This window comes from Lagenorhynchus albirostris, chromosome 17 (genome assembly GCF_949774975.1).
Source record: "Lagenorhynchus albirostris chromosome 17, mLagAlb1.1, whole genome shotgun sequence".
Classification (NCBI taxonomy): Eukaryota; Metazoa; Chordata; class Mammalia; order Artiodactyla; family Delphinidae; genus Lagenorhynchus; species Lagenorhynchus albirostris.
Genome location: NC_083111.1, coordinates 14,456,932 through 14,483,379, shown reverse-complemented (window position 1 = coordinate 14,483,379; position 26,448 = coordinate 14,456,932). Strand labels below are relative to the sequence as shown.

At 41.1% G+C, this 26,448-nt stretch overlaps 1 protein-coding gene across 3 annotated transcripts in view; it reads left to right on the top strand.

Moving 5' to 3' along the window:
* SLCO5A1 (solute carrier organic anion transporter family member 5A1) overlaps window positions 1-26,448 on the top strand; it is a 127,300-nt gene that overhangs the window by 37,399 nt on the left and 63,453 nt on the right. For all 3 annotated transcript variants that reach the window (XM_060128304.1, XM_060128305.1, XM_060128303.1), the window contains exons 3-4: window positions 10,673-10,805; window positions 15,573-15,790. In XM_060128304.1, the coding sequence (XP_059984287.1) occupies window positions 10,673-10,805; window positions 15,573-15,790 (351 nt within the window). The remainder of the gene's footprint in view (window positions 1-10,672; window positions 10,806-15,572; window positions 15,791-26,448) is intronic.

Here is a 26,448-nt window from a genome sequence, read left to right as displayed (position 1 = left end):
AACAGGTGGAAAGAAAAGATGTCCCCCCTTCCCGCCCCAGTTGAGGGTAGTGGTTCTTTCACTGAATTCTGCCCATAAATGAGAATGCGTGAGAAGGAGAATTGTTTTCACTCCCAAGAGCTGGGGCCAGCAGGGATGAGGTGGCAGGAGAGGCCTCCGGCCATGACATGGTACCCTGGACTCCGTCCCGCCTGAGTTGCAATGACTGGTGTCGGAGGGAGAGAGGGAGGGGAGGGGAGGGGAAGACAGAAACAAGTGCTCAGGAGGACCAGGACCAGGGCCCTGGTTTCCCTTCCTAGAAGGCCTGCCCTCCACTGCACAGTGGAAGTAACTTGTTCCTCAACAGCAGAAAAATCACTGCTCTAGGATGCTGAATGGTAGGGGAAGCCAGTGAGATGCTGCTGTCCACCCGCACTGTCTCAGAGCAGAGGGGCTGGCAGCCTGCACACAGCTGGGTACCGAGGCCCCTGGATGGGCCGGGGATGGCGGTGGTGGTGGTCCCTCTTCTCTACCTACCCCCCCCCCCAGGTGTAAGATCACCTGCAGTTCCCTGAACACGTTGGGCGCTTCCAAATCCCCACACGCGAACCCCTCTGGTGTCCTTTCTCCTATCCTTGCAGGCTTAGGCCAGGAGCCCTCTTTTCCATGAAGCTCTCTCTGTCCTCTCTCCTCAACTGTTACAATGCATCATTCTTCCCCTGTGGTCCACAGCGCGTCGTTGGTGTTGGTTGTATTTAATCACTGAGCTTTGAATCATAGTTGGTTTTACATGTTTCTTTCTGGGGGACCACACACCCCTCTTATTCACCTTTGCAATGCCCCCTCCTTGTCCCAGGGCCTGGCATCACAGAGTGCATGGCTGAGTGAGAGACCTGTGACCCCGCGATGTGGAGCGCTGCTCAACCATTTGGGGTATCAGGCCAGGAAGGAGGTGACTGCAAAGCCCTCTGTGGTACTGGGATCTTTGCTGGTTTTGATTGGGCCCCTCGGTTTCCCCGGTCCATTGAGGCTCATGGCTGCCTGACTGACCACTGTGAGGGGTTCTGGAGTCGTTTCTTGGGATTTAGGGTGTAGGCAAGTAAAACTTACCACCCCAAATAGCTCTTTGCCATGGGATTATTTCAAGCTGAAAATAATCAAGGCCCAAAAGTCTCGGGAAGAACATTTGACCTTCCCCCTCAGTGCATAGAAGTCTAGATAGAGGACCTGTTCTGGGAAGGGAGCTATCACTGTAGATAACTATGGAGGAACTAGGTGTGTGGACAGGGGGGAACCTAGCAAAGTCTGTTTGTTACAATTCCTCTCTGTGTCCCGGAGTCTCTGCCTGGCCCAGCAAGCATTCATTTACCAAATCTTTGCTTTTCCATCTCCATGTGAAATTGCCTTACTCCCCTTTGAGGTCCCAAACCACTACCCCCAACATCCTCTTTTGTCTTTAGCTGAACTTGGTGTTTAAGGCTTTGGCCTTGGTATGATGGCTTTGGCCATTTTGGTGAGTTGAATTTTCCTGAGTCTCTCCCATGTATACATGTTATTAAACTTTTGTGTGATTTTTCTCCTGTTAATCTGATTCATGTCAGTTGAATTCTTAGACCAGCCAGAAGAACCTAGAAGGACAGAGAAAATTGCCTGCTCTCCGACGAGGGGCAGGTTGAGTCGCCCAACACAGATTCCATAGACTTCAGAGAGCTGCTGCCTGGGTCGCAGCTGATCTCACGGAACAACCTTATTCGAGATAATTTTGTAGCCAAGTTGGGCTTTTGTGATGAGGAAGGAGGGCCTTTCAACTCTGCCAGAAATGGAGAAACGGAGGTGTCCGACTGCAGGGGTGGAACCCGTGCAGGCTGGCATCGCAGGGTGCATTGTGCTTCTTCTCTCAGGGAGCCACTGGGAAGGTTGATCAACCCATAGGACCCTCCCCAGGGCAGGCGGAACTGAACGAGGTGCCCTCTGGCTTGTTTGTTTCACTCTGCGGGCCTGGCTTGTCTTACTGTTAGTGCTTATTCATCGCAGACCTTGGATTTAGAACTTGAATGTTCTCATTACTGGATAATTCGAGACAACAATCATAGGGTCCAGCTAATCAAATAAGCCGTGTGCAAAGCGAGCCTTGAGCCCAGGGCAGAATTAACCCTGAGTCGCTCAGGCTGCCATCCCTAACTGGAGCGGGGAGGCATGCAGGGCAGTGGGGACAGGACCACAGAGACAGTGGGGAGATGGGTCCAGATGTGATACGAGGCCCAGCCCAGCTTCTAACAAGCCACTGCTAAAACTGATCACAAAATAAGCAAAATGTAAGAGAAGACTAAGCTAAACAAAGACTGTTCAAAGAAGATCTTGTCAGAAGGATAAAGAAAAGAAAGAGAAACCGCCAAATACAAAAACACAAGTTCAAATTCAGGAGTTTAACAAGATTTAAGGTTTCAAATCAAACAAATTTTCAAAAATAAAAAAATTAGCCTAATAAAAATAAGGCTAAAAAAGTAAGTAAACTTACTTAAGGTATGAGAACTAGAAGGTAATCAATGATTTAAAAGAAAAACTTGAAAGTTAATTAAAAAATAAAACCCGGATGAAAAGTGTTTTTAAAAAGATACAATGCAAAACAAACAAACAAAAATGGTTCTGAAGAACCTAGGGGCAGGACAGGAATAAATACACAGACATAGAGAATGGACTTGAGGACACGGGGAGGGGGAAGGGTAAGCTGGGACGAAGTGAGAGAGTGGCATGGACATATACACACTACCAAATGTAAAATATAGCTAGTGGGAAGCAGCCGCATAGCACAGGGAGATCAGCTCAGTGCTTTGTGACCACCTAGAGGGGTGGGATAGGGAGGGTGCGAGGGAGGCTCAAGAGGGAGAGGATATGGGGGTATATGTATACACATAGCTGATTCACTTTGTTATACAGCAGAAACTAACACACCACTGTAAAGCAATTATACTCCAGTAAAGATGTTAACAAATATTATCCATTTCAACTTTTTGATTCAATACGTTGACAATTTCAATAAAAAATTTTGAAGGTTATATAAAGGTTAAGTCTACAGTAGAAACATTAAAAATGTGAAGGTAAATGGGATTAAAAATAGAAGTTAATGGGCTTTAACGTAGAAAGCATAAGTGGTCACGGAATAGGGTAAAGAGTAATTTAAGAAGGAGATTAAAATGAAGGGTCTGAAGGTAACAAAGCTTGTGAAAAGATAAGTGAAGGAAACATGGGCTGGAAGCAGGCGAGGGGACAGTCCTTAAGTTGTAGCTGGGTCAGTCTTCCCCAAGAGTGGTCTCTGATGAACCTGCTGTGATGTCCAAGGCCAAGGTGAAGAGCTGGTTCCCCCCCACTGAAGGGGGCCCTTTCCCATCAAGTGTGGCTTCTTCTTTTTTTTTTTTTTTTAAGAAATATTTTATTTCATTTTATTTTTTGGCTGCGTTGGGTCTTCGTTGCTGCACTCAGGCTTTTTCTAGCTGTGGCGAGCGGGGGCTACTCTCGGTTGCGGTGCACGGGCTTCTTGTTGCAGAGCACGGGCTCTAGAGCACAGGCTCAGTAGTTGTGGCGCATAGGCTTAGCTGCTCTGCGGCATGTGGGATCTTCCCGGACCGGAGCTCGAACCCATGTCCCCTGCACTGGCAGGTGGATTCTTAACCACTGCGCCACCGGAGAAGTCCCCAAGTGTGGCTTCTTAACTCTACAAAAGTACGTGACTCAGCTTGGTTTGGGGCAGGAGTTATAATCCTCGGGCCATGAAGGTCTGGTTCTGTGCAACACACGCAGTAACAAAGCTCCAAGTTAGTCATACAATCTTCAGAGGAATAACCTCAGTCAGACGTTTGTGACAGCTTAAAGCTGGCATCAGGAAAGGATTATTAAGTGGAGTATTGACGTATCGTAGCCACATGGTGACACACCATTTAGCCTTGACAACTGTTCTAGAAAAATATGTATCGACATAGGAAATGTCCAAGATATTATGTGAAAAACATATTATAGACAAGTACTATAATATTAAACATATTAAAAACAGTTATACAAGAAGTACTGAATAATTCCAGTAACTTAAAAAGTTGATACAGTATATGAATAGTACAACATATTTATTACCGTTATTATCTGGATGGTAGGAATTGTGGATGATTTTTAAAAAATAATTATTTTTTGTGCTCTTGAAAGTTTTCTCGTGGATTCAGGGAATCCATGTTATATTTTGTATCATTAAAAAAACCCTTAAAGTTTATTGAAGAAGAACGGATACAGGCATATGCTTAGCTTCAGAAAGATGCTCTTTGCTGCACTTCTGTGAGGAAAGAAAGGTCTAGATATTCTCTCTCCCCACTCTCATCTGCCCGGCCCATTATCAAAAATAGTGATTCTAGAAGAGGTCATTTTTTTAAGGTCCTATAAACCTGTTAAGGATGCCTTCTGTTAAATAATGTATGTTTGATCTATACAAAATTAATATTTAATAATATTTATTAGAGAATGAATAGGTAATCTTTCAGCACACAAAAACACAACTTAATATTTCTTCAGTGTTTGTTATATGCTATGCACTTTATGTGCATATTCTTACTTAATGTCCATTTTTTGAGAAAAGAGAGGGTAAATAACTTGCTGTTATTTATAATTTGCACAAAAGCAGGGGAGTGGGAGTCTAACCTGAGACAGTTTGACTCCAGGGTCACGTTCCCTGTACTGTACTGACATCAGTGCTTCCTGTGTGAGTAGTTTTGTGTTTGAGGTCTTCGAGGAGATTTAGAAATGTGTAGCTCATGCTGTCTCCCTCAAGGAGCGTCCAAGCTACTTGGAAAGATAAAGAGGTGATGTGCAGCAGTAAAACACACCTGTTCCAGTAGGCAGCGCAGATGATACTTGATGTGACATTCAAGGAGAGACATTCCTGTGGCCTCCAGAGGTCAGAGGGGGCCTCATGAAGGAGCCGGGCTTTGAAGGATGGGAGTGTAGCACATGAAGACCATAGAGCTATAGGTCAAGCAATAAATACCGTGTTCTGGAGAAAAGGATTAGGGAGTGACCATGCAGCCAGCACATAGAAAGCAGAGACTCTGGGGACAAATCAAGCCACAGGGGATGCTACTGGAAGACATCAACATACAACTGGGCAAGAGGAAACGAAGGCATAGTCAGGAGAGAAATAATATCTAAACCACAGGAGACAGGCTAGGGGTCAAGTGAAGACAGAGCTGGTAGATGAGAAGTGGAGTGACGGCAAGAGAAGAGAGGAAGAGTGAGACGACTTCAGATGGTTCTGTATCTAAGTCCGTTACTAATGAGCAAATAATGGGGAAACTGTATGTCTTGGTGAGAAAGGGGGCCAGCAGGTCTAGACAAAGGAGAAGCCAGAGGCACAGGGTAGGGATTACGGGACATAGTCATTCTCTGGCCATGGTACTGTTCTAAAATACAGTGTATTAAGGGGAAATTTGAGGTTTCGTGAGGCCAGTAGGTTAGGAGATGATTACCGTTGAAATGATAGCTTGCTTCTCGCAGGTGCCAAGAAGGGGGGCACACAGTGACAGGGTCAGTTGGAGGTAGAGAGGGAGGAACTGTGAGCGTGGTTTCCCCAGGAAGGAATGAGTGAGGCAGGGTAATCAGGTGTAGGATTGGCTCTTCTGAGTAACTTCAGAGGGCCCTGGGGTGTAGGTGCTGTCTGTCCCTAGTTGTCTGGTACCCAGCTCTGGGATGAGTAGGGCAGGTGGATGGCGGCCTGGAGTGTGGAGCTCAACAAAAGAGGTGTTTGAGGTGTGGGCTCCATCTTGGTTGGTTTGCATTTGAAAAGTGAACTCTCACTTTGAGTTGCTCACCATCTCTAGGGGTTGGCTAAACCTTGGGAGGGGCTGCCCCTCCAGGCTTTGCAAATCCTCAGATGTCAAAGCATAAGAATAAAGAAAATGAAAGACATGGTTAACACAGATATGTAACCAACCTATAAATATTTACTGAATGCCTCCCATGCCCAAACACTAAACTGTGTGCATGAGCTAGTATGAAATAATAATAACAACAGAACTAGCATAGTCTTCTGTAGCCCTCACCATGTGCCAACAGTCCACACGCTTTACAAGAATGAACCCATTTAATGCCTGTAACAACCCTACGAGGAAGTACGTTTACCGTCTCAATTTTAGAGATGAGGCAACTGAGGCTCAGAGAGGTTGAGCAACTTGCTAACGTCACATAACGAGGAAGAATTGAAGCAGGGATTTGAACCCAGGAGGTTGGAGTCTGTGTTTTAACTACTACCTAATATTATATATGATATAGTTCCCGCTGTCCAGCTTGAAGAGCTACTTCAAAAGGCAAAATATAAATATTCGAAGAGATACGTATAGGTAAAGAGCAGGGCATATTTAATCTCAAAAGAAGGTATGGGGATATATGCATATGTATAGCTGATTCACTTTGTTATAAAGCAGAAACTAACACACCATTGTAAAGCAATTATACTCCAATAAAGGTGTTAAAAAAAAAAAAGAATGGAATGGTCCAGGTTCTCTCAAAGGGGAGGTGTGTGAGACCACCCACGGAGAAGGCAGGAAGAAAAGACTGGAACTTGTATTTATGTTTCTATCGTTAGCTCATCGAACAGCCTGTCTTCTCAGTACAAGCTCCTTTCCTCATCATGAGAAAAAAAAACGAATGATAGTATAATCACATCTGATGAGACACAGTCAAAAACCATGAAATTACCAAGTTCACTATATGAAATATGGATTGACATCTATGTCATTACCTAGTGTCTCAAGAGATGATAGACACTGAGGAAGAGTTTGTCACTGACATCTGTTGTTAATGGCCGTAGACGGTGCAGACTCCGTGGTGGTGATGGAAGCAATGAATAATGGGAGTGAGTATGGGTGATGCCTCCTATACTGCTGGGTATGGGGGACACAGCAGTGAACCCCTCCGTCCGGCGTCCCTGATCTCGTGGAGCTTACGGTCTGGTCGGGGAGAACAGGGGATCAACAAGATGAACAAAGGAAAGATAAAGTGTGTTAGGTGGTGATACATGCTGAGGAGAAACATGGATCAGAGAAACGACGGGAAGAATGGGGGAGAGAGTTGTAACTTTTTAGATAACATGGCCAAGTGAGGTCTTGGTGAGAAGGGACAGAGTAATTACCTGGAGGAACGAAGGGAATGAACCATGTGGCTGTCTCTGGGCAAGACACCCCTGCCCACCACGCACAGAGCAAGTACTAACAGCCTAATGTGGGAACGTGTTCTGGAAGGTTGAAGAAGATGAGGTCAGTGCGCCTGGAGCGCAGTGAATAGCTGGCGGATGGAGACCAAGGGGTGGGGCGAGGGTGTGGCCAGGTCCTTGCAGGCACGTGAAAGGACTTGGGCTTTTTTCCTGGGAGTGGAATGGGAAGACACTGGTGGGCGTGAGCAAAGAAGCGATGTGATCTGGCTCGTGTTTCTAGAGGATCAGTAAGGTTGCTGTGTTGAAAATACTTTGGAGGGAAGGAGGACAGGGACCAGCTGTAAGGCCTCGAGCAATTTTCCAGGTGAGCGATGATGGTGGCTTGGACCAGGGTGGAGGTACGGAGCGGCATATTCGACCTGATTTGATGGTAGAACCAACAGGATTTACCAATATAGAGTCGAGCTGTGAGACAGAGAGTAATGGTACATACACAGTGTTTTACTGAAAAGTACACTGGGGGTACATGCTTCAAACCTCTTACTGGTAGGGATGTGTGAGAAAAATGGTGGAGGCCACTGGGAGAGACCGTATATTGTCTACAGGGATTTTGAGGAGAGAGATCAGTCAGGGGAGGATGCTCAGTGCTGGACGTGGTTGGGCCTTGAAGAATGGGTGGGATTCAGGGGGTTAGAAAGGCCTGGGGCGTACCCTGGGAGCCACAAAGGAAGGGAGTTGACTCTGCCCAGGCCTGTTCTGAATCAGTCTGCGTGGAGCCCGAGCACAGGCAGGAGGTTTTAGGATTGAAATGGTAGCAGGCCAACTCGTCCCGCCCTTGAGCTACAAGTAGAGTCAGGCTCCGGACGCACAGGCTGAGCGGCCATGGCTCACGGGCCCAGCCGCTCCGCGGCATGTGGGATCTTCCCGGACCGGGGCACGAACCCGCATCCCTGGCATCGGCAGGCGGACTCTCAACCACTGCGCCACCAGGGAAGCCCAGATTATTATTATTATTATTATTTTAACATCTTTCCTGGAGTATAATATAATTGCTTTACAATGGTGTGTTAGTTTCTGCTGTATCACAAAGTGAATCAGCTATACATATACATATGTTCCCATATCTCCTCCCTCTTGTGTCTCCCTCCCTCCCACCCTCCCTATCCCACCCCTCTAGGTGGTCACAAAGCACCGAGCTGATCTCCCTGTGCTATGCGGCTGCTTCCCACTAGCTATATTTTACATTTGGTAGTGTATATATGTCCATGCCACTCTCTCATTTCGTCCCAGCTTACCCTTCCCCCTCCCTATGTCCTCAAGTCCTGATTGGGAATTTTTGACTGAGGGAGTTAGTGGTTTGCTTTAACAATTTGCTCCTCTAAAAAGCTCTGAATAAGTGCCATTAGTTAATGAATTAACAAATGTTAACTCAGTGGCTAGAGTGATTTATTTACTAAATGGGACTATAGTTGTAAGTTATATATACATATATGTATGATATATGTTTATAAATATATAAACATATATTTATGTATTCAGCATAGTTATTGTACTATATTATATAGTATAACCTGTAGTATAGTTATATAGATGTACATATGTAGATGTACATATATGTATTTCTGTTAAGGAGAGTGATTCCATTGGACCTAACATTGTTTGCTATATAATAAAAATGAATTTTTCTGATTCTATAGGTGAACTTTAAACAGCTTGATCTATAGTTCCTAAAGCAGTTAGGGTTTCTTGGTGCACGTTATATCATTGGTTTTCCATTCGCCGGCTGACTGAGTGGTCCTGCCAGCACACATCCTGCACACGGCTTCTTAGCACTTCAGGATGCTGCACGCAAGTGCCCCAGGCATAAAGAGTATGGCGGAAATACCTTTTCCTCCGTCTGTGTTTGTAAGACAGTCTCTTTCACGCCAGAAGAACAATTTTGGGGAGATGATTTGTGTCACATTTTGGCCTCATTACAGTTTTGAGTTGTAAATGGCGCTGGTTTGCCTGGAGGTGTAAACATCTGTTTTATCTTCATGTACTCATGGGAATACCTGAAACTGAAGAAATATTTTCTGTTCTTGAGTTCTGTTTTAGGCTATAAACAGAGAGGTTAACAAGATATTTATCAAAATTCAAATTTTATTTTATTAAAAGCATGCGTCCAACAGAATGCCAATTACTTGCTGCTATGCCTCGGTTCTTCATTTCCAAACACAGATGGAGAAGTCGAAGAACCTAATGTCTCATTACAATCATATGATTCTGTAAGATAAATAAACACTGTGCTTTTCTCTTCTGAAATGGTGAGGAAAGTGCGAGCAGGTGTTAAATTACTGTCTGCAGTTATAAGTTACAGGAGGTATAAGGTTATTCAGTGTTTATTTAGGTGCAGCTGATAAAGTCAGGCGAAGGGATTCTGACTAGTCCAAATTTGCTTTCTGGTAAATAGGTACTATTTAAAGGATATGACAAATCACATATTCTTTGGTTAAAATGCACGAAAGCAACAGAAATGAGAAGCGTGTATCACCTGAGTTTATCGTGCCTTGCACACAGGGGTATCTTAACAGTGTTTATTGATTTGTCCCCAAATAACTGAGTTTCAACAGGGGGAAACATGTGTTTGGAGTGCAGCTAGATTTTTCTATGACTTTCAAGGAATTTCCTATTCTACCTCAAAATTTACAAATTGGTGATATGTTATTTATTTTAAAAATAAATAACAATAATTTAATTAAATAAATTAAAATTTATTTAATAAATTAAATAAATTTCAATCACAGCAGTGAAAGCAATATAAACAAATGACAGTGCATCTGTTGTTGTCATTTTTCCTATAAGCCCATTTTGATGGCCGCATTTTTTTGGACAGAATGACAACCTTTCTGATCTACTGACAGTAACCCTTTGGACATGTGCTTTAAAATTTTTTCAAATTCAGCTGTGCGTTAGTGCTTTCCATTTGGACTCTCTCACTCATGCCATTTAAGGAGATTTATTAATCTTTAAGTAATATTCCTCATTTAACAATAAACCAAACACATTGTGAGGTCTTCTTTGATTCTCAAGTGGTGATTTGAAAATATTAGTGCTTTGAGGGTGCTGAATCCAGCTTCATGGCAAAACTGGCCTCGAGTTCCCTCAGCCCGTTAGCATCTTCTAGCTGGGATGAGGGACAGCTACTTCTTTCTCTTTTCTTATCTTGAGACTACCTGTTAGCCTCTCTTGGTTATCCAGTGACTGCCTTAATAACTAGCCCCGGTCTGTACTTTCAGAAGTAACCAAAGAAGTTCTGATGTTCTAAGAGGACAACAGGGAACAGTTAAATAAAGGACATGGTTTGAAACCCAAATGTCAACATAGACAGGATCTCTAAAGTTCTCTGTTTTTGGAAGTTGTTAACTGGATTTAACTGTGACATATGCATGGTATGACTGAAATTAGACAACTACTGAAACAAATGACACGATGTTATATTTCACATTTCCCCTTCTGTCTTCTCAGCCATCATGTATGTCATGGGAGCACTTGGTCCTGCAGTGGGATATTTATTAGGTGGACTTCTTATTGGTTTTTACGTTGATCCCAGAAGTCCCATTCACCTTAATCAGGATGACCCTCGTTTCATTGGAAACTGGTAAGAATCGTTTATTAAATCTTTCATTTCACTTGGTATTGTTATAGAGTAATAGTCCCCTTGTAGTTAAAATAAGAATTTCCCCAATGGGAAGATGAAAAATAGCTAAACGTCACCTAGGAGGGGCTGGCAGGCAGGATAATAATCCCCAAAGATATCCTTGTCCTAATTCCCAGAACCTATGAATGTGTTACCTTCACATGGCAGAAGGGATTTTGCTGATGTGAATAAGTTTAGGCTCTTGGGATGGGGAGATTATCCTGGATGATCTGAGTGGGTCCAGTGTAATTACAAGGGTCCTTATAAGGGAAAGAGAGAGGCAGGAGGGTCAGAGTAAGAGAGGGAGATTTGATGATTGGAGCAGAGGTTGGAGTGATGTGCCTCAAAGATGGAGGAAGAGACCATGAGCTAATCTGCAGGTGGATTGCAGAAGCTTTTCCCCCAGAGCCTCCAGAAGGAATGCAGCCTGCCAACCCAGTTTTTACTTCTGACCTCCAGAACTCTAAGATGATACATTTGTGTTGTCTTAAGCCATGCCGCCTGTGGTGATCTGTTATCACGGCAATAGGAAGCTAACACAGAGGAGTTGGGAACATCCATTTAATCCATATTCTTTAGGTTTGGGATGGCTGGTTTCTTCATAGCAGAGTGAAGGAAAAGGGGAACACGGCTACGTCGGAACTTTCCTGTGTACTTTAATCGTAGCTTTCATTTTCTTTCCTGTGCCTTTAAAAAAATATTTTCTGCCACTTCCTTATTATATTTGTGTTTCCGCTTTGTCCTTCTCCACTGCCCAGGACTCTCTAGCCCTGCGTTTCCACTGTCCCACTCTTAGTGAATCTTTTCACTCGGTAATAGTTCCTTCCCCTGGGTGTGCTGGGGATGTAGCCACTCTCTCACTTGCTAGCCTTGAATTGTCTTGCTAAATAAGTAAGCTTAGGATTTAGAATGAGAACTCCAACTTTGGATGATAGGTTACTTATCCCTATCTCCAAGGGCTGCATTTGAATTCTTCCCAATTCTCATCTTGAACATAAGGAGTTATTTCTTCATGATTGCAAACACTCGCTCAAAGTATCGGCATCTCAAATTCATTAAACATGGATTGGTAATAGGCATACATTGATAAGAAATTTTCATTTTAGAACAGAGAATTTCATTAATTAGAAACTAGTGTCAAATAATTACTTTCTAAAGAGTTTCTTAGACTACTTGTGTTCTCTCTGTGTTTCATTATAATTTAATAACCTCATAACTTGAGCTGTGTGAGAATAATGTTTAACACTATTTTCTAAGCAGTTAATAAATATTAATTAAATGATAGAACACTTGTTATTTTTATAAGTAAATACTCTTTGAAGGTGGAAGTGCTAAGATCTAGATGAGCCTAGCCTGGTAGAATTTTCAAATCATGCAAAAGGGGGCGTTCCCTTGTCAGCAGTAGGGGAATGACACAGGAATTTTAAGTTCTTGATCAATAGTGAAAGTTTTGGCCTCTACTGTTTGCTTTGCAGTTCTGAAATAATTCAGAGTAAAGATTTTTTAAAAAGTTCTCAGAAAACTAGATTATTAAAATGTATCTGTGAACATCCCATGTATAATCTGCGTTCTGTATAGATTTCCATGAGAAGAGCATGGCAATAAGGGAACGTCTGGAAGGAGAAGGCAAGGAGGACAGCTCAGGGGCAAGGAGAAGGCAAGGAAGCAGGAGCTTTAAGATTACACGTGCTTTATGCTGTTTTCTAAAAGTTTTCTAGTAGACATCAACCCAGTTGGTAGCAAAGTAGAACAATTGAGTGCAGACCCTGAAGCCACACTCCCCTGGTTTTAAATCCCAGTCTGCCACCTAGTAACTGTGTGACCTTGGGGAAGTTACTTAACTTCCCTGGGCCTCGGGGTTTTTTTTAAATCCATAAAATGGAAATAGTGGCAGTACCTACTTGATAGGGTTGTTGTGAGGAATAAATGAGTCTGTGTATGTGGAGCTCTAAGCAGTTCTTCCTACGTAATGTGTGTTACCTATTATTCAGTCCTTTGAATTTAATCAATGTTCAAGTAGTTTTATTCCTTTTAATGGCTCAGTATTCCACAAATGATAAAAGTTGTCAGTATAGAAATGTATACTAGGGAGTCTCTTTGAAATGAATTTTGTTTCTTGAGTAGCTCTGTTTGTAACAGACTTCTACCTTGAACAGAGACAGTTATTTGATACAATGTTAGTTTCTATGGTGCCTAGTGGCAATGCTAGGTTTTTTGGGAAATATATGCTGGAAGAGCGAAGGAGGGAATGAGTGAATAATGCTAATATTGATTGGGTGCTGTGTGTCAAACATTATTCTAAGAGCTTTACCAACATTTTCATTGAAGCCTTATGACAACCACATGTAGCCACTAAGAGTGTGCCCATTTTACAGATGAGGTTATTGATGGTCAGCGACTTGAACACCTTGCCCAAAGTCTCAGAGTCAGTGGGAGCTGGACAAGAAATTGAGTCCAGGGTGGAGGTTTTAGTCAATGTACTTCACTGTCCTCCCTTCATGAATAGTCTCTGAGTAATGGTTCATGAAAGGGAGTCAGGAGCCCTGGCTTTTCAATTGTAGCTCTTCCTGATGCATCCTTTTCCAACATGTAATGCACACTTCCTTGCCTTACTTAGCTTTTCTCAACGTCCTCTTTAGCACCACCATTATATCATGTGTTAACTTCGATGTTACTGGAGACCGATTTGCTCTGCTTAGAAATGTCCCTAAACATTTTTTTTATCTTTTTGTCTATTCACTATAATTCTTTCCCTTCTTCTGTTATTTTCTCCCTTTGGGGTACTCTGAGTGTATCTTTAATGTTTGCATATAATTTTAAGTCAATGGCTCTGGGTGGAGGTGGGAGCCCTGAGTGCAGATCTACGGAAAAAACAAAACTAGCTACCATGAATTTATTGTTGCTTTGGGGGCAGGCATTTTATTAGGTCTTATACATTGTCTTATTAATTTTGATGACCGCCCCCCCCCAAAAAAGTTATTATTACTTCCCTTTCAGACGAGAAAGTCTGTTCAGAAAAGCAAACTAATTTCCCCAGGATCTTAGAGCTAGTAAGTGAGAAAGACAGGATAAAAACCCAGGTCAGTCTGAAGCCACAACTCAAGAATTGCCCCTTATAGTCTGCTGCCTGCCCTCCTCTGGAGAGAGCATGAGAGGTCCGGGAAACTAAGGGGTTCAGGGGACTTGAATGCAGAGTTTGCAGAAAGAAATTCAAGAAAGATAATGGCAGGGCTGGGTTAGTAAAGTCCTCGTATGCGGCCAAGTACAAAAAGGGCCAGATATTATCATAGCTATGTCCCTGCCAACAGATGGCTCTGTTTTTAAAACACCTATCTCATTCAATTTATTTATTTAGGAAATGTTTTGAGTACCTAATCTGTGTTAGGCACTGGGTTCGTGATTAAATACTGAATCCTTGAGATGGCTGGAAGTCTGCCCTGAGCAGTCTTCTAAAAATAAAACCTTTTTCTGATTGCTTTAATATCTTAATTGGATATAACGTTAAGTATCTTTGAAAATAGCACACTGGATGGTCTGTGTTCTTACTGCGTTATATTCAACATGAATTCTTAGAATGCTGTTTGCGTTCTGATAACAATGGATGGGAAAGTATTGATACAGAGGCCAGAATCTGAGCGTTTATGAACTTGGAAACTTGGAGGACAGAGTTTGGAGTTGAGGAATCCTAGTTGCAAAGTTAGTGACCCTGTTAGGCAGGACCAGGGACCTCTATTTGCTAAGAAAAGGTTGAAAGGGGACTGAAAAATTGCCCTTGGGGAATTATGCAGGCAAGAAAGCCCAAGGCCTTAACACATGTTCTAATACAGGACTAGAATGAGAGATCTACTCTGTATTTACTTCCTAGTTCCCTCGGCATGGCAACCTCAGATGAGTCTAAAGACAGAATCTCGCTTCTACATAGCTCAAGTTCCACTTCTCAAGTTCCAGATCAGTGCTACTCAAAGTGCGGTCCCCACTGCTGCCCACCAGCAGTTACTGGTCTGTGACAGAACATGGGCTGAAATTGAGAGTAAATGTTGAGAAACTTAAAAAAAATTTTGACAGAGGAATTTTGTGTCTGACACATTGATTTCCCTTCTGAATTTTTATAACATTCATCTTCTATACCACATGATCTAACAACTGTGTACATTCTTGCATTTCTTGGAATTGCTTGGAATCATTTCTTATATCTTTAGCTCGCTTACAAGCAGATTGTAAGTTCTTGAAGTGCTTGCAGAAAAATGTTTGAATGCCATCAGCAATTTGAAATACACTTCATACCAGATAGTAATGGTTTTCTTCTAAGAAAAAAGTGTCCATATTGGTCCAGAAAGCATGCTATAGACTCTATATTATTCTTCTCTTAAAATTATGGGCTATTGATTTATTATAAGATGCACACTGTAGTAGGACTAACAATGTTAATTAGCAGAACTAACATATATGTGCTCAAAAATACTTGAATGAAATTCTAGTCAGGCTGCTGATTGTAATAGTTATTATAATACTAGTATAATTACTGGGTAGATTTCTCATTTATACCGCAGAAAGGGAGGATTCCGTAGTATATTTTCTTAAGTTGTCTAACTTCTTACTGCTGTACACCCGATGAAGGTAAAAAGTTTTCTCTGGAGAAATTTATCACCACAAACTTCTACTTTGCTAATTTGTTCACACTCATAATACCGAAGCCATAAATGCTATTCACATTTCCCAATTTTTTAGGTGGAGTGGATTCCTCCTTTGTGCCATTGCAATGTTTCTTGTGATATTCCCAATGTTTACTTTTCCAAAAAAGCTTCCTCCTCGACACAAGAAAAAGAGAAAGAAAAAATACTCTGCTGATGTTGCGGGTGACGATGACGTTATGAAGGAGAAAACAAACAATTGTGAAGAAGTGGACAAAAAAGTTTCTTCTATAGGATTTGGAAAGGATGCCAGAGGTAAGGTATATCTTTTGAATAAGTACGTGCATGGCATTTCAGATCAGTGCTACTCAAAGTCTGGTCCCCGGCCACTGCTGCCCACCAGCAGTTACTGGTCTGTGACGGAATATGGGCTGAAATTGAGAGTAAATGTTGAGAAGCTTAAAAAAAATTTTTGACAGAGTAATTATGGGTCTGTCGAATCTAATAACAACAAGAATAAATTGGGCTTCAATTTTGTATGTTTTAAATTTTTCATTTTCTAGTAATTCATCTTTAATGTATCTTGCAAAAGTATCAGTAACAATAGACTAGAAATAATAATTAAAAAATAGTCCTTCGTCACAGGTAGCTTGAGAAGCACTGATTTAGAATCTAAAGGTGAAGCCTTCATACTGTAATTAGAGATGTCTGATTTTTAAAATAATTATTGCATTATACAATGGATGGTTTGTCTCAGGGAACCGTGGGTTTGATAGTGTGGCCTGATCCTTACATAAATATAAAACTTACCCCTAGGAAAGGATCTTGTTCAACAGTGGCTCTGTCAAAGCTTGAAAGTGGCCATGGTGAAGGGCAACCAGGGGATGGGTCTCCAAACCCAGCATAAAAACGTCCAGAGGGTTTCAGTGATGTGTACTGGTCTGTTTTTTCATTCTTATCTCTCTTAAAAATAATGACTTTATTAGAGCCAGATTAGGCAATCTCAAATCTAAACAACTTAATCTTAACCAAGCCACTTTTGTTCCATATTCAATACCTCTGTTGAATGGCAATAAATCCCTTTATTCCAAGAAACCTATAACACTACATTCCCATGAGTTCCTGCCTATTTCTTGAATCCTCTGAATTGATTTTTCTAACTTATGAAGCATAATATTTATCAAGTGCTTACATCAGTTAAGGTTGTTTTAGGGTAAATTTACCTAGGCACATTATCATCTCACTTTGACTATGTACACAGTAAAGACGAAGAGGAACCTTTCAGGCCTAGAAGGAAGTTACTAATATATTATGGAACTGTCCCTGCAGCCTAAGAATGGTTAGATTGGACTATTTTTAAAGACTATATTTGTTCAAAGCAGTGAAGTGACATTTCATTGGAAATGCTTCTTCTCAGTTAAGTTTTAGATTTGCCTTTCCCGCTCCCTCCTCATTATTTTGGGACAATGTGTGCTTTTGGAACTGTCAAAATTACCTCTTCTGCTCTCATAACATAAAAGATTCTCTGGATGGTAGCTCTTACCCTGTGGACCAGTCCATCATTTTTCGTGGATGCATGATGGACCATAATACTACCAAGGGAGTGACTTGTTTTTTTTTAAACAACCCAGTTGAGAGCAAAGTTGATGTTAAAAAATTCACAACATAGGAATAGACTAAGAGTTTTACTTTACAGAGAATATAAAGTAGACTCAAGGGGGGAAATAAAGGCTAAACTAAAATGGTATATCTTATAGCTTAGAGGTAGATGGCTCGAATGTGGAATATATGCTCTGTTGGATAGTAGAGAAAAGGGAGAGCAAGACTGATATGAAATACCAGCAGCGGACACAACCGTTGATGGGAATGAAGTCCTTGGAGGAGCCAGTGTAGACAATGATTTCAGTGCCCTATCTGTACTGTGGGACCTTCCCGTTGTCAAGGTGGAGGACCTCCTGAAGGCCTGTGGGTCTTCTTTGGCCTGAAGGTCTTCTCTGTAGTCTGGGAAAGTGCTTGACTCCTGCACGCTTCAAGTGCCAAAGAATTAACATCCTGGCCTCCCACCCCTAAAGCTATCTTAACCAATGGCCGATCAACATCCCAGCTCCACCCCCTCATGGGTGAGACAATCCTGAGGTATGTTTCTACATCCTTTGTAAGCCACCCTTTCTTCCTGTGCATCACGTCCGCACTCCCATCCAGTGTTTCCTGAATCGCCCAAATAAACTGTTTGGCTTTGAATCCTTAACTCAACTCCTGCTTTTGGGGGAAAGCTCACTTAGGCAGGCAGGTTCAAAAGTGGTAAAAGCCATCATGGGATTTGAAAATTATTTTTCAGAATTGAACCTATGTACTGTTTTATTGGATGTCTTCTTGTACTGCTAAGAATTGTGCTTCTCCAGCTTTTCTATGTTCAATTTGATGGTTCAGGATATTTTCTTTTAGAGGAAAGAATAAGAGGAGTCTTTTGACAGTGATGGGTAGTTGGTTTATAAAATCCATTTTCATTCTGGTTTTCTCGTCAGTATTTCTGATACATTCTCAACTTTTTCACTCTATGCCTTAATTATGATGACGGATCTTACTTCGGCAGTGAAACTTCCTGATTAGGACGCAGAGCTGGTTTATTTTATTACTTCTTCTTGCACTGGATTCTCTAATTGTATCTAGACCTGGAACTTCCAGAGACACTTTCTTTTGTTAGAAAGGAATCCTGTTCAAATGGGAATATAAAGTGAAAATGTTTTGCTAAAAATTATTCAAGTGATATTGATGACATTGGAATAATGTTCAAATACAATATTTAAAATTAATTCATATATATCTTGCACATTTTGGTTTCTAATACCTTCACCTATAGGAAATGGCAGTCTAATATTTAATCTGATTTTCAAAAAGATCAGTTAAATCTCTGGGAATCATTCCATCACTGACATAATTTGTATTCCAAAGCTGAGATTCATTACTTAGGTCTTGAATGAAAGAGTGGTTGCTAAGATTTCATTTTGAGTTAAATCTGAGTTTGATTCGCAGATCTTCTTTTTCCTTGTCCTGTTTTTTGGAGTAAGGCTCCTTTTAGTCTTTATTTTATATTTGAAATCTGTACATCAATATTAGCTTCTTCAAAGAGAAGGTGGAAAGGTGGCCAAGTTAGTATTTTTTTAGTTCCTAAAAACAAAAATCATTTAGGCCATACAGAATGGTGCTCCTTGAGAAGTTTTACCGCAGAGAACGCAAGAAGAAAATACACTACACTTTCTACCCTCTGCCTGCACATTTTAATGATAGACATTGGGAAAATCTGACTCAGTGTTTCTAGATTCTTATTATAAATTATGCAGGAATAAGACTTTTAAAACACCACAAAGGAGAAAGTAGAATTTTTAGTGTGTCTGCATCACCATCCCATAAAGAGAATAGCATTGATTGCTTCAACATCTTACCCATAAAAATAAACAGCTAAAATATTTAAGTGGATCAATTTTCCTGAGGTTTGAGGTCCAGCATTTTAAAAGTCTTCTGACTTTACCTGGACATTTTCCTAAATAGAAAGCTTTTGGTAGCAGTTAATCGTAAGAAGATGTTTATTTTTGTGTCCACTTTTAACCTTTTAAGCTTCATTTCTTGGCATTATTAATTAACATAAAGTACAACAGACTTTCTCTGCTAGACTTTTGTTTGTGTTCAAGTAGAATATATTTATCATCCTAAGTAAAATAGCTATCCTGAGGTGATGCACTGGCTTAAAGAGGCTATTGGAAGTTATAGAGGATTGATCACTAGAGGGTGATGTCATCATTTAATTCAATGACTGTTCACTCTGTAGAAGCTGCTGTACTCCAAGCTGTGGCAGATCGGAAGATGAGTGAGCCATGGTTTGCCCTCAGAGAGCTTATAGTCCATTGAGGGAGACAGGACAAGTACAGATGGAAATATGCTAATGGCCCAAAAGGAAGATGGTGTGAGAGTCAGAGGCAGGCGAGGGAACATCTAGTTGAGGGATCAGGAAAGGTTTCATGGAGGAGGTGGGATTTGTGATGGACCTTGGAAGACTGGGAGAATGTCAGTAGGTGGAGATGGGATGGTGTGGGTATTCCAGTCAGAGAGAGCAAAGGCAAGAAGGTCAGACTGGGGTGATGTATTTGAAAATGCTGAGCGAGTGTATTGTGGTTGGTGTGTTGGATGTGCATGGTGGAAGCCTGGGACGTAAGGTTGGGAGGGTAAGGTGGGACCATATTGTGCATAGAGTTCTAACCTTAACTGAGTTTGGCCCAAATGGGCAGTGGGGAGGTTTGAGCAGCCTTTGGCAAGCACTCTGTTAGGTAGATTAGGGAGGGAAGGGAGTGGAATGGAAGGAGGGCGCCCAGCTAGAAAGCTACCGACAGAGCCCAAGAGAGGTGATGATGGCTTTGCTTAGTACAGATGGAAAGGACAGTAGCATGCTAAATTGGTTTTTTTTTTGGCCACGCCGGGATGGGATCTTAGCTCCCTGACCAGGATCTAACCCATGCCCCCTGCAGTGGAAACACAGAGCCCTAACCACTGGACCGCCAGGGAATTCCCTCCTTGTCCCCTTTCAGTTGCTTTCAACTCTCCAGCCAGAAGGATCCTGTTGAAATGCCACTCCTCTGCTTAAAGCTTCTGTGGTCTCCCAGTCTAACCCCTGGTTACCTGCCTGCCCCCATATCCTTCTTGCAATCCCATTTGTTCATTCTACTTCAACCACATTGGGCTCATCACTGGTCCTCAAATCTGCCAGCACACTCTCACCTCAGGGCCTTTGCACTTGCCATTCCCATGTGGTGAATGCTCTCTCCCACATCCTCTCGCTTCCTTCAGGGTATTTTTCAAATGGTCCCTTTTCAATGAGGCCTTGCTTGGCCACCATATTTAAAAATTGCTACCTTCCTCTCCAAAGCTTATCTCTTTCTCTCCTTTATTTTTCTCCTTAGCACTCATCACTATGTAGTATACTATGTATTTTACTTATCTTATTTATAGTCTCAGTAATGAGAAAATAAGCTCCATGAAGGCAAGGAGTTTTTGTCCGTCATGTTCCCTGATAAATCCCCACCATCTAGTAGATACTCAGTAAATATTTGAAGAATGAATTATTGAATGATGAGGCGGGAAGGAAGAGGTTGTGTTTATAGAATGTGGCAACTGCTATGGGAATGATGGGGAGGGAGGTACCAAAGTCGGTTTCAGGGTTTCAACCTCAGATGATGGAGAGCGGAATAGAGGGGCAGGGGGAATAAATTCTGAATTTGAGTTGCCTAAGAACAAAGAACCATTGCATGTGGTTCTTCGCTAGGTGTTTTAAAAACTAGTATAGCATGGAATATGTTAGAGGCAATACTTGACTCAGCAAAGAGAGATCACCAAAAGCCATGTGCCTGGGACATGCCATCTTAGCCTCTTGTGTTTTGCCTTTGCTCTTTTGCTGAATTGCATTTTAGCTTTAGGTTTGCAGCCTATATTGAAAGCTGTTGCTTGAATTCCCCATATTTGCCATAAGAGCATTGCTCAGTGTCCTTTATATAAAACCCTATTTCTTGAGAACAGAGTGATCACACTTAGCCTACCTAGGAAGCACCACGGGGGCTTCTGAAAACCCAGAGTGCTGGACCCCAGCCCAGAGTGTCTGATTCAGGAAGCCTGAGGTGTGGCCTGAGAATATGCATTTTAACAAGTTCCCAGGTGAGACTGATGCTGGTGGTCCAAGGACAACACTGTGAGAATCACTGCTCTAGGACATAGTTAAGAAAAGCATTGTTTTCCACAAGGAAATTAGAATGTTTCTGTTAGTGATGATTATACAACTTTCTGCTTTGGTGGCCAGGAAACTGAGGGTCAAATTTTAAGCCCAGGAAGAATCTCATAGAAATATTTAATTCTTTTCTCTGGCTTTGATGTTCTGCTCTATTTACATCATTTCTATTTCTTTCTTTTCAAGGAAATATGATGAATTTCTTTTTCTTTTTTTAATTGAAGTATTGATATAGTTGATTTACAATATTACATTAGTTTTGTGTGTGCAATATAGTGATTCAATATCTTTATAGATTATACTCCATTTAAAGTTATTACAAAATAATAGCTATATTTCCCTGTGCTGCATAATATATCCTTGTTGCTTATTTATTTTATACACAGTAGTTTGTATCTCTTCATCCCATATACCTATTTTGCCCCTGCCCCCTTTCCTATTCCCACTGGTAACCAGTGGTTTGTCCTCTGTACCTGCGAGTCTGTTTCTGTTTTGCTATATGCATTTTTTTGTTTTACTCTTTAGATTCCACATATAAGTGATTACAGAGTATTTGCTTTTCTCCGTCTGACTTATTTTACTAAGAATACCCTCTAGGTCCATCCATGTTGTTGCAAATGGCAGAATCTCGTTCTTTTTCATGGCTGAGTAATGTTCCATTGTAAACATATGCCACATCTTCTTTATCCATTCATCTCATCTTCTCTATATCTATTTCTTTGTTTCATTTCTCTTTTACATTTATTTTGTTGTACCTTCAGCTTAAGAGGCAAAATGTAGATGGTAACAGGCATGGCAAAGAATTGCTAAAAAAGAAAACACTTTTCAAATACTCAGTGCAAATTAACTGTGGGACTACTACTCATCAGAGTAGTATCTACTTAGAAATATGTATAAATACTCATTAGATTTAAACAAGCGGGATTGTACTGTGGCCAGTAACCACTAATAATGTATTTTGGGCCCAGTGGCTGCCGTTTCTGTCCACTGTCGGCAGGTAAGTGGTTCAGGAGCTCTGTGTGCTCACCCAGAGGTGACTGTGGTGTGCCAGGGTCATCCAGTTCCTTCTGCTCTTTTATTGGCAAACAGGGAATGCCATTTGTCAGTATGCTGTGGGGTGGGGGAAGAAACTGGAATACTTTAATGGGGACTTGTGATGGGGGAGCCCAGGGACATCATTGGTTTCAAAGAAAATGGGCAGGAAATGGGGGCACTTGGGGTCCTGTGTTGTCCATGTTACATACGAAGAGCAACTTTGGTTTTGCTTTTACAGGAAGACATGACTAAAAATAGTTTGATGCTCCTTTGTAATAGGCATGGTAAAGTTGTATCTGCTATATGTCCATGAAATATACAGGAGGGTGCAAGATTTACAGGCCATAAAGGAGGTTATTGAGGTTTTCACTGCATGGTGACGGTATGTTTCCACCAGCTTTTTGATGCATCTGAAGGCTTAAAAGTATATAAATAATAAGAACTAAAAGATTGGAGGTAAAGGAAACTTCATGGAGAGACGTTAAAGAAAGTGATTCCAGGATTTTAATTTATGGAGGTGACTGAGTGATGGTATGGAGAGGTCAATGCTATTGAAAGAAGAATTTATTACTTACATTTCCCAAGAGAAGGGGGCACACCATGCCATATGGGGCCACAGGGGAAGCACCAGGTTCTGGTCAGGAAACGAAAGACAGGAGTGAGGGGAAAGCCAAGGCCAGAGTCCTTATTGGGGTTTCCATGGGAAAGACAAGGCAGGACAGAGTAAACAGCTTACCACTGGCTAGTCTGAGTGATTCCAGCCGACTCTGGGCTGTAGGGCTGCTTTCTAGTTGTCTGGGTGGCTTAGGGCAGGGAAAATACTGGCTTGGCGTGTGAGAGTTAGATAACAAGGTGGCTGATCATATAAACTCAGGATTGGTTGGTTTCCGTATGAAAGATGTGCTCCCAGCTGAGCCCTTGCTATATCTAAGCACTGGTAGTCCAGTCTCTCTCCAGCCAGCAAGCTTTTTAAGATGTCAAAACATTATAAAATACAGGGGAAAAGTGATTAATATAAAGCTGATGGGGAAAAAAGAAGCTTCTGTATTACAGCCAGAGGTACACTCTTACCTGGCCCGATTCCACTATAATTATTATATGGAGCTCCCACTGCCTTTCTTTCCACCACTTTCCCTCTCCCCATACTCTGGAGGGCCTTTCCCAAGCCCTCGAGGCGGAGGCTTAGGTTCGGCCCTGTATTTTGGCATCATGTTATTTTATAAAGATCTCCACATTCTACATAACAATGGCCCCCCACTCTGGTGCTTCCATTTTTACCCATGGTCTCCTTGTCTTTGCCCAATGGGAATTCTGTGCCTGGTTTGACTTAGTTCACTTAAGCCACCTTTCTTTGCTTGTTGTGTTGATATTTCCCTCAAATTTTACTTTGATTTAAGAAATTGGGATTACCTAAGACTTTCAGGAAAGGACTAGACTGGTTCCCAAGTATCATTCTAATTATTGAGATAGATGGCTGGCAATGTCTATCTCAAGAAAATTTCTCTTTCTTTGCTTCTTTTCCTCTTTCACAAATACCTTTATTAAGCAACTACTACAGGATGAAGAATTCATGATACATATATGAAAAGTTACAGTCCTTGCCTCAAAGGGAGCTAGAAAGGAAAATAGGCATAATAAAATGTAAGTCTTAAAATGGAGGTATATACCTTCTGAGGAAGTTGAAGAAAAAGGAAGAAGGAATTCCTAAGTTAGTGGCCTGAGTCAGGGAAGACTTCTCTAGGAGGATGATATATTGCTGCATCCTTTTAAATTTGAAGTTTTTTTTTTTGGGGGGGTGGTGGAATATAAAAGCAATGCATGTTCATGGTTGAAAATTTAGAAAGTATTTAAAAATATAAAAAATAAAATAAAGGTGAATTCCAACCTCATCCCTGAACATAAATGATTAAATTTTTTTATAATAAAAAAGTATATTTTGAAACTGGACAGAGGTGGTGATTGCATACCATTGTGAATGTACTAAATATCACTGAATTGTTGACTTTAAAATAGTTAAATTTATGTTATGTGAACTTCACCTCAAAAAATTATTTTTAAAAAGGTGTTTATTCTAATTTAAACATAAGGAAAATAAACTGAATGGGCACTAAACTTCAGATAAATCCTTTTTTTCCCCACAAGAAGAGATATTATTTCCAAAAATATCTGTGTCAGGAAAATTATAAAAAGTATTAATATGGGTCAGTATGTTTGGTTGGTACTTAATGTTTATAATTTATACCTGGGTATAAATGTAAGTTTCCAGGTAATAAAATCTAGTCAACAACTTTATAGTAATAATAATTCATCTGCTTTGTATAATAATAAACCAAACACTACCCCTCATCCCAGTCTCAGTTTAAATTAAAAACATGCTATACTCCAATAAGAATTTAAAAAAAATAAATAAAAGTAACCACCGCCTCCCCAAATCCATAGAACCATACATGAACAGAAAAGTTAATTTTATTAATTGCTAATTTAATTTTTAAAAATGGATGACTGGGACTTCCCTGGTGGCGCAGTGGTTAAGAATCTGCCTGCCAATGCAGGGGACATGGGTTCAATCCCTGGTCTGGGAAGACCCCACATGCCACGGAGCAACTCAGCCCGTGTACCACAACTACTGAGCCTGCGTGATGCAACTACTGAAGCCCGCGCCCATAGAGCCCGTGCTCTACAACAAGAGAAGCCACCACAGTGAGAAGCCCGCGCACCACACGGAAGAGTAGCCTCTGCTCGCCACAACTAGAGAAAGCCTGCATGCAGCAACGAAGACCCAACATGGCCAAAAATAAATTTAAAAATTTAAGATAAATAAAAAAAATTAAAAAATGGATGACAAAAGAACAAGATTGAAAGCTTATGTCTACTTGAAAAGGGCTCTGTAGAAGAACTTAAAGTGGATGTGGAAATAAGATATCAGCAGGTAAAAACAAATACAAACAACATATCGCGGGGAAGGAATTTTCTTGCAACCAGAAAAATATCAGAAAATAAATGGAAAGTTAAAAAATATGCTAGAGCAGAAGCAAGAAGAACTACAATCCTGCAGCCTGTGGAACAAAAACCACATTCACAGAAAGATAGACAAGATGAAAAGGCAGAGGGCTATGTACCAGATGAAGAAACAAGATAAAACCCCAGAAAAACAACTAAATGAAGTGGAGATAGGCAACCTTCCAGAAAAAGAATTCAGAATAATGATAGTGAAGATGATCCAGGACCTCAGAAAAAGAATGGAGGCAAAGATCGAGAAGATGCAAGAAATGTTTAACAAAGACCTAGAAGAATTAAAGAACAAACAAACAGAGATGAACAATACAATAACTGAAATGAAAACTACACTGGAAGGAATCAGTAGCAGAATAACTTAGGAAGAAGAACGGATAAGTGACCTGGAAGACAGAATGGTGGAATTCACTGTGGCAGAACAGAATAAAGAAGAAAGAATGAAAAGAAATGAAGACAGCCTAAGAGACCTCTCGGACAACATTAAATGCAGCAACATTTGCATTATAGGGGTGCCAGAAGGAGAAGAGAGAAAGGACCCAAGAAAATATTTGAAGAGATTATAGTTAAAAACTTCCCTAACATGGGAAAGGAAATAGCCACGCAAGTCCAGGAAGTGCAGAGAGTCCCATACAGGATAAACCCAAGGAGAAACATGCTGAGACACATAGTAATCAAATTGGCAAAAATTAAAGACAAAGAAAAATTATTAAAAGCAGCAAGGGAAAAACAACAAATAACAACCAAGGGAACTCCCATAAGGTTAACAGCTGATTTCTCAGCAGAAACTCTACAAGCCAGAAGGGAGTGGCATGATATACCTAAAGTGATGAAAGGGAAGAACCTACAATGAAGATTACTCTACCCAGCAAGGATCTCATTCAGATTTAATGGAGAAATCAAAAGCTTTACAGACAAGCAAAAGCTAAGAGAATTCAGCACCACCAAACCACCTCTACAACAAATGCTAAAGGAACTTCTCTAAGTGGGAAACACAAGAGAAGAAAAGGACCTACAAAAACAAACCCAAAACAATTAAGAAAATGGTAATGGGAACATACATATCAATAATTACCCTAAACGTGAATGGATTAAATGCTCCAACCAAAAGACACAGGCCTGCTGAATGGATACAAAAACAAGACCCATATATATG